Raw genomic sequence first — 8,894 nt, 5'->3', positions numbered from 1 at the left:
ATTCCAAAAAAAAACAATATCCATTGTTTGAAAAAGGTGAGAATGTGACTCCTACTGCTATAAACTGCAGAGGTGGAGACTCGAGTCACATGACTTGGACTCGAATCAGACTCAAGTCTCAGTTTTAATTGGTTGAGACTCGACTTGATGCATGAAGAGAAGACTTGAGACTTGACTTGACTTGGGTTCTGGTGACTTGGGACTTGACTCTGACTTGTACTCTGATGACTTGAAAAGGTTTCTAAAGTCTTGACTTGAGATCTTGTGTTTGTGTAAATGACTCAGATTGAAAGTGATGAGATTTGTTCCAGCAGACGACTGAATTTAAATTCTGTTTTCTGAATTTGTCTGGAATGATTGAATTTATTGAAGTTGAAACTGATTCTAGAAATCAAACTCATGATGCTCTTACCAAGTTTTTATCCTATTAAAACCATATTGCATTGAAAAGTCCTAGATATTTAGCTTTCTTTAAGATATTAAATTGATACTGGACTCTTGATCCTCCATGTTGGAGCTGATTGTTCTCCTCTATCTCACTACATTAGTATTGTTAGTTCTAGTGTTTCTCCACATTAAGACTACATTTCCCATCAGCCCCGTCGCTTCCTGCCCCTTCTTTGGTCAAAGGTTTTCTCTCTGGCTTTACTGAAGAAGTTAGGAAAGGAAGATGGAGAAATCACTTCCAACATGTTGATGCTCTTCAGGAAGGGGGAGGGGGGCAGGAAGCACCGGGGCTGATGGGAAATGTAGTCTTAATGTGGAGAAACACTAGAACTAACAATACTACCACTTCAGTCAGGAAAGGATGAGTCGGTTCAAGAAGGATTTTTAAACCTTCAGACGAGTGTGAGATGGATTGTGTTAAACGGAGGTGAAACTCGATATTTGGAAGGCGGGGCCATAATGTTTTGTCCGTCCAATGGGAAAGCAGAATCTACTGGTTGAAGGAGCAATGTAGCCAATCAGAGGCCGGGGCTCGTTTCCTGCCCTGGAGCATCAAGCTGGAAACTGAGAAGCTTAATGTGATTTTCTCTCTCTCTCTCTCTCTCTCTGCCCTCCGTTCCCTCCTTCCCTACCTCCCTTTATCCCCCTTCTCTCCTTCCTTCCTCCTACTTCCCTCCCTTCCTAACTCAATACCTCCATCCTTCCTTCACTCCTTCCCTACACCTCTCCTCCCTCCTTCCCCCTTTCCTCCTTCGCCTCCGACCACCATCCTCCTTCCTTCCCTTCTTCTCCCTTCTTCTTCTCCTTCTGCCTTCAAACCCTCCTTGCTCCCTTCCCTCCTTTTCTACCTCCCTCTATCCCTACTTCTCTCCTTCTTCTGCTTCCTTAACTCCTTCCCTCCCTAACCTCCTTCCTTCCTACCCTACCTCCTTCAACCACCACCCTCCTTCCTTCCTTCCTACCCTCCCTCACTTCCTACCCTTCTTACATCATATCTTCCTCATTCCCTCCCTCCCAACACTTCTTCCTACCTACCTTCCTCCTTTCCTTCCTACCCTCCCTCTTTCCTTGCTTCCTTCCCTTCCCTCCCCTCCTCCCTCCTCTCCTTCCTTCCATCCTTCCCCCCAGTCTCTGTGTTGCAGACGGTGCTGGTCAATGCACAATGTGACTCGGTGTTTAAAGGTTTCTCAGACTGTCTGTTGGAGTTGGGGGAGAACATGGCCAACTATCCCCAGGAGCTGGACGACAGGGAGAACCTCAACAAGATCTGCACGTAGGTGTCTCCCACACACACACACACACACACACACACACACACACACACCACACACACACACACACACACACTGCTTTAGGCCCTGGCAGCCACACAGCCTGCAAAAGACAAGAACAGATCCAATATAAACATGTTTTCCATCAATTTCAAAGTGGTTGTGATTCCACTTCTAGGGCAAAAGCCTCTTGACTTTTAGTTTGTTTTTCTTGCCACTGCACCAGTTGCTGCAAGAAACCGCAGAAATACAAACAAGAGAGGAAAATAGAAGTTTTATTGACATATTTGTTTGATCAAAGAGTCAACTGTTGCCAGTGTTGCCGCTAGCAATATTGCACTAGTGTAATGTGTAGAAAGGATGGACTGAAAAGGGTGAATGTTGGGATTCAGGGGGCAGAGGTCTTTAGCTGTCCAGTTAGTTGATGTATCTGTCACCTTGTCACCTGTAGCTTTGGTCTTTGCAATCTGGGAACCCATCGTCTATTAGACTCTGGGGGCGACGGCCAATATTTGGGGGTTTCTGGTGCAGCCAGCGGACATCCGGGCCAAGACTTCCTCTTCCGTGCTCCGGTCATCGTTTACAGTCCGATTAGCGACTTGTAAACAATGACCGGCTCACGGAAGAGGAAGTCTTGGCCCGGATGTCCGCTGGCTGCACCAGAAACCCCCAAAATATTGGCCGCCGCCCCCCAGAGTCTAATCGTTGTCAGACGTCAATCAATAACAGACATCAATAAGACTCTTAGAACGACCGATAGACGACGGGTTCAGAGGTTGTGGTCGTTGTGCCTCTGTGGGAACTTTTGTCCAAAGAGCCATCGAAAATGAAAGGCAACTTTTTTGGAAATGAAACTTTCCGCCTGTCAGTTCATCCATCACCATCCATCGATCTCAGCAAGCAAAGTGCTCAGGCAGTGCTACGGCATCTTAATTAATTTTGTTTATTAAGTTTCAAAAATAATCGCATGCCTTAACACATTCATTCCTCACCATCATGCTTATTTCACGCACTTTCAGGACTCTCTCCCAGGGCCGGTCGTGTTTTTTTCTGTGATCACTCGGTACTAAAATCTGTCCTCGAACGACACAAACAACCCAGAGAATACAGTTATACAGATTTCTGGTAGAAAAGCAGAGTTTCCCCTTCATCGCCTTTTTACGAGGAATCTGAGTTTGTTCCCTCCGGCAGAAGGTTGAGGAACTCTTTTATCTCCCCCGCCGTTAACCTGCTTAACTCCCGGTTAATGTGGGTTTTATAGGCCAGTCAGGAGTCGGGAGTTTGTTAAGGCTGTTTGTTTTAACGCGGCTCTGCGGAGGCGAGACGAGGCTCTTCGTCTGACATTCTCCTTCTGTCTCACGCCGTCTTTTTCACGCACTTTTCCCTTTATTTATCTTTCTGTGTCTCTCTGCTTGTTGTTATGTGAGTGGAGAATTTCCTCTGGGGGGGGGGGACAATAAAGTTGGATTGAATTGTACAAAAACACCCACAGGAAGACTTGGAGAGAGAGAGAGAGAAAAAAAAACAAAGAGGAAAAACAAAAGCGTGTTTCTATCTTTTTGGTCACACTTGATCACACAACACACACACACACACACAAAATTGGCTGTATCTCTCAGACTTGGCCACTCACACACAAACACACACTTGTCTCTGTGTTGCTCTCTCTCTCTCTCTCTCTCTCTCTCTCTCCCACACACACACACACACACACACACACAGCCACAGATGTCATGTGTTCAGGCTCCAGATGGAGGTGAAGCTCGTGCCCCTCGCCCAGCAGAACGCCCTCTGAGAATATGTTTTTTTTTTTTTTTTTTTTTACAAAACTTTGTCTTTTTTTTTATTTCTTACATGCCGCCTCTCACCTGTTTGACACTGACACACATGATGACTTGGACTTGGACTAAGACTTGAATATTGATGACTCGGGCTTGGACTAAGACTTGAATATTGATGACTCGGACTGGGACTAAGACTTGAATATTGATGACTCGGACTTGGACTCGGACTTGAATATTGATGACTCGGGCTTGGACTCGGACTTGAATATTGATGACTCGGACTGGGACTAAGACTTGAATATTGATGACTCGGACTGGGACTAAGACTTGAATATTGATGACTCGGACTTGGACTAAGACTTGAATATTGATGACTCGGACTTGGTCTAAAACTTAATATTGATGACTCGGACTTGGACTACGACTTGAATATTGATGACTCGGACTTGGACTAAGACTTGAATATTGATGACTTGGACTTGGCTCAGACTTGAATATTGATGACTCGGACTTGGACTCAGACTTGAATATTGATGACTCGGACTTGGACTCGGACTTGAATATTGATGACTTGGACTCAAATACTGATGACTCTGATTCGGACTTGAATACTGATGACTTGGACTTGGACTTGCATGATGATGACTCAGACTAACGTTGGTGACTCGGATGTAACCTCGGTGACTCGGTCATGATCTTGGAGACTTGGACCTTAGTGACTTGGACCTCGGTGACTCGGACATGACCCTGGTGACTCGGATGTGACCTTGGAGACTCGGACATGATCTCAGTGACTCAGACCTCTGAGACTTGGACCTCGGTAACTTGGACTTGGACTCGGTTTCAAACACTGAAGACTTGGGACTCGAGGTTTGGTGACTCGACTACAACACTGTTATAAGCATAGTATAACATACTGAATAAACTATAATAAACTATAATGATTCTGCATACTATATAATGTACTATAAAGCATATTATTATTATCAGTAAGCCTACATACATCTAATAAAATATATATAATTTATAAATTAGTTTAACAAATTCTAAGTAGGTCTATACATGACAATAGTGCTCAATAACATTATATGCTATATAATATATCAGAATACATACATTATTAGTTAGCTTCTACCAAATTATTTCTGTTTCTTTAGAATATAATAACAATAATTACAATAATAATAATAATATTATCAACAATACAATATTTAAAAAGTAATAAATAAGTAATAATGTACCATTTTGAGTAAGCTACACAATAACTGCTATATAATACAGATAATCATATGTGTGATCTACCAACAATCTCCCCTAGAATTGGGAAATTGAGGCGTGGGGGCGTGGCAGGGGTGTGTGTGTGTGTGTGTGTGTGTGTGTGTATGTGTGTGGAGGGGGAGGGGGGGTGGGGGTGGGGGGGTGCTAGCCACCAGCCCCTCCCTTTTTCCCCCCGTGCCCCCCCCAACCGGGTGGGCACCAGATGGCATGCTGCAACAAGAAGCCCCCACCCCTCCACACACACACACACACACACACACACACACAGGTTTTTTAATTCAGCGACAGCTCCATCACAGCAGTCTTGAGGCCCGGCAGGAGGGGCGCGTTAATACGCCTCCTCGCACACACACACACACACACACACACACACACACACACACACACGTTAATTGCTCTGAGATATACCATCGACACGACTCGGTTCAGAAGGTCAACATCAATAAGAGCAGATTGGATTAGATACGGTGTGTGTGTGTGTGTGTGTGTGTGTGTGTGTGTGTGTGTGTGTGTGTGTGTGAGGGGGTCGGCAGGTTGCAGCACGTGTCAGTGAGCAGGCGGGTGTCATCCTTACATTAACTAGGAGGCAGAAATAAAGGAGGAAAAGACGAGAGGAGAATAAAACCAGAAAGAGAAAAAAAACGAGGGGAAAGCGAAAAAGAAAGTAATAAGGAACAGAGAAATGAAAGAACGAAAAGAAAAATGTATAAAAGAACTGAAAAAAGATTAAAAAGAGGAGAGGAAATTATAAATGAGGGAATTATGAGACAAGAAGCAAAGGAGGTGAGAACTGGGGAAGAGAGGGGGAAGAGAAGAGATGATAAAAAAGAGATGAACTGGAAAAAGAAGAGATTAAAAGCAGAGATAAAAGAGAAGAGGCTCCTTTGGTTTGAATAAAATATCAAACCAGCCTGACAGATCAGAGGAGAGAGGGGGGGAGGGAAGGAAAGGAGGGAGGGAGATTACAGGTAGGAGGGAGAGAGAGAGAGGGAGGGAAGAATGGAGGTAGGGAAGAAGGGATGGAGGGGCAGAGAGAGAATGAAGGAGGGAGGGAAGGAAAGAGGGAAACGGAAGGAAAGGAGAGATAAGGGGGGTAGGAGGGAAGAAAGGGAGGGTTGGAAGAGAGGGAAGGAGGGTAGGAAGATTAGTAGGGAAGGAGGGAGGGTGAGAGAGAGAGAGAGAGAGAGAGAGAGAGAGAAATGAGCAGAGAGAGGGATGATGAACAGAGGGAGGGAGAGAGCGAGGAAGATCAAAATGTGTAGAGCAGGAGGGAGGGATGGAGGGATGAAGGAAGGGATGGAGGGAGGGAGGGAAGTGAGTGATGGCAGACTCCCAGGAAGAGGAGAGAGCGGGGGCGGAGGAGAAAAGCCCTGCTGGATGGGAGGAGAGAGAGAGAGAGAGAGAGAGAGAGAGACCAGTGGAAATATTACTGCCATCAGAAATTACAACAAAACTACTGATTGTCCCTCAGGTTTTCATTTGATTGCAGAGGTGGGGACTCGAGTCACATGACTTGGGCTCAAGTCACAGTTTTAATTACTTGAGTTCTGGTGACTTGGGACTTGACTCTGACTTGTACTCTGATGACTTGAAAAGGTTTCTCAAGTCTTGACTTGAGATCTTGTGTTTGTGTAAATGACTCAGATTGAAAGTGATGAGATTTGTTCCAGCAGACGACTGAATTTAAATTCTGTTTTCTGAATTTGTATGGAATGATTGAATTTATTGAAGTTGAAACTGATTATAGAAATCAAACTCATGATGCTCTTACCAAGTTTTTATCCTATTAAAACCATATTGCATTGAAAAGTCCTAGATATTTAGTTTTCTTTAAGATATTAAATTGATTTCTGGACACACATTATGGTTTTTCAAATTTAAATTTCCCATTCCCCTTGTGAAAATGACACTTTCTCCTGCGAACTGTCTCTTTTCATGTGAACTTAAGTTTTGACATGTGAAACAAATGCTGTCACATGTAATGACAGGTGAAAATGTGAAAAAAAGGTTCACATGTGGAAAACACTTTTCACCTATGAATTGAAATTTACAAATGTGAAGTAAAACTGTCACGTGTGATGTCAGCACACAATGTGGAAAAAGTGTTCACATTCAAAAACCGGTAAAGCACACATGCTTTGAATTCACATGTGGATGGATTTTCACATGTGGCTGTTTTTGTAAGGGTCAGTATGAGGCTATTGAGCCTTTTATCAAATGAAAACATGATCTTGTGTTTTTTGGACACATGTTGGTTGTGAAACTTCCCATTTCCCCTGTGAAAATGACATTTATTACATGTGAACTGTCTCTTTGCATGTGAAATTAAATTTTCACATGTGAAACAAATGTAACAACATGTGATGGCAGGTGAAAATGTGGAAAAAAACACTTTTCACCTATGAATTTAAATTTACAAATGTTAAGTAAAACTGTCACGTGATGTCAGCACACAATGTGGAAAAAAAATTCACATTAAAAAACCAACATGTGTCGGAAAAGCACATGTGCTTTGAATTCACATGTGGATGGATTTTCATGTAACATTTTTTGTAAGATTCAGTTTGAGGCTATTAAGCCTTTTATAAAATTAAAACATCATTTTTTGGACACGTTGGTTGTTCACATGTGAAATTTCCCATTTCCCCTGTGAAAATTAAGTTTTCACATGTGAAAAAAATGTCATATGTAACGGAAAATTTTTTTCCCACTTTTCATGTACAGTATGGATTGAAATTTTCACATGTGAAGTAAAACCTGTCACATGTGATGTCAGTGCACAATGTGAAATTTTTTTTTCACATTTTAAAACCAATGTGTCCAAAAAGCCCATGTGCTTTTCAGGTTTTCACATGTGACTTTTATTTTGTGAAGAGGAAAGACAGAGGCGGTGTGTGTTGCCAGTCATCTGATACTTGTTGTGGTTTCTGTGTTGCCAGATTGTGGGACGACTTCCCCTCCTGAAACACACTGAATAGATGAAGTATTAATTTTAGCCCGGCCCAGCAGGCTCTTCCTCTAACGCTCGCTGTGTTTCCTCCTGCAGTTACTGGGACGACTTCCACTCCTGCGCCACGACGGCGCTGGCCGACTGCCAGGAGGGAGCCACGGACCTGTGGGAGAAACTGAAAAAGGAGTCCCGCAACCTGGATTTCCGCGGGAGTTTGTTTGAACTGTGCGGCGGCGGCAACGGGGCTCCGAGGGCGGCGGGGCCCCGGGGCCTCGCCCTGCTCCTCACCGCCCTGCCCACCATACTGACTTGGCTGGCGTTTTAGTGAAGAGGAGGAGGGGGAAAAAAAAAAAAAAAAAAACGTCAAAAGAAAGAAGAAACAAACAAAAAAAAAAAACAGGAAAAACACACCAATAAAAAAAAAAGAAAATAGAAAAAGTGATAGCTATTCTTCGATACAGAAAATCTTCGAGGCAGAGAGACGGAGCGAGTCTGAGTTCATCAACAGAAAACTACACCGCACCCCAAAATGGATTTTTACCGCGGCGGCCTGGCTCTGCGGCGGCAGGACTCTGGCAGGCCGTCTTCCTGGAGCGCTCATCCAATCACATCTCTGCCTGACCCGGGGGTCGACCACATGAAATATTTAACACGCTGTCGAGTCGGAGCGATGACGATGATGAAATTTTGATGGATCCTTGCCCGCTTACAATCGTGGAATTACACAGTATTAAAGTCAACCATGAATTATTGATGTTTAGTAGGCTAGGCCTAGACAGCACCAGGTGGCTGCTGGTGCTGACACAGTATCAGGCTATATATTAGGGACCCATATAGCCTAAGGTATATATATAAATATATATATGTAACGCGAGGCAGCACTTAAAATCCACTGAGACGGCCTGCTGCCCAGTTAGACGGGCCTTTTCATTTTCATCATTGATATTTTTCCTTTTTTTATTGCGCCAAACTGACTATGTTGAGCCTGGTAGGTTTCATGGATTGAATGCTTGACGGTGATGTAACATTTGTATTCTTATAGGCTATTTACTATGCTTAGGCTTCCCCACCGACCAATCAGGAGCAGGGACGTAGAGGAGGGTAAAGGCACCGATTCGGTTTACACACCTTTTGATTTGTAGAACAGATCGCCCATCGCTTCGG

At 43.8% G+C, this 8,894-nt stretch overlaps 1 protein-coding gene across 1 annotated transcript in view; it reads left to right on the top strand.

Moving 5' to 3' along the window:
- Positions 1-8,055, top strand: part of nrn1a (neuritin 1a) — an 8,578-nt gene extending 523 nt beyond the window's left edge. The window contains exons 2-3 of the mRNA XM_071546697.1: positions 1,576-1,720; positions 7,827-8,055. Coding sequence (XP_071402798.1) covers positions 1,576-1,720; positions 7,827-8,055 — 374 coding nt within the window. The remainder of the gene's footprint in view (positions 1-1,575; positions 1,721-7,826) is intronic.
- Positions 8,056-8,894: the final 839 nt, after the last annotated feature.

The sequence above is a fragment of the Centroberyx affinis genome, unplaced genomic scaffold (genome assembly GCF_046629955.1).
Source record: "Centroberyx affinis isolate AG114_WGS23_722 - 3 ecotype Tasmania unplaced genomic scaffold, CSIRO-AGI_Caff_v1 ptg005385l_1, whole genome shotgun sequence".
NCBI classification, from domain to species: Eukaryota; Metazoa; Chordata; class Actinopteri; order Beryciformes; family Berycidae; genus Centroberyx; species Centroberyx affinis.
The sequence above is the reverse complement of the archived record's forward strand: the minus strand, read 5'-3'. Positions and strand labels throughout refer to the sequence as shown.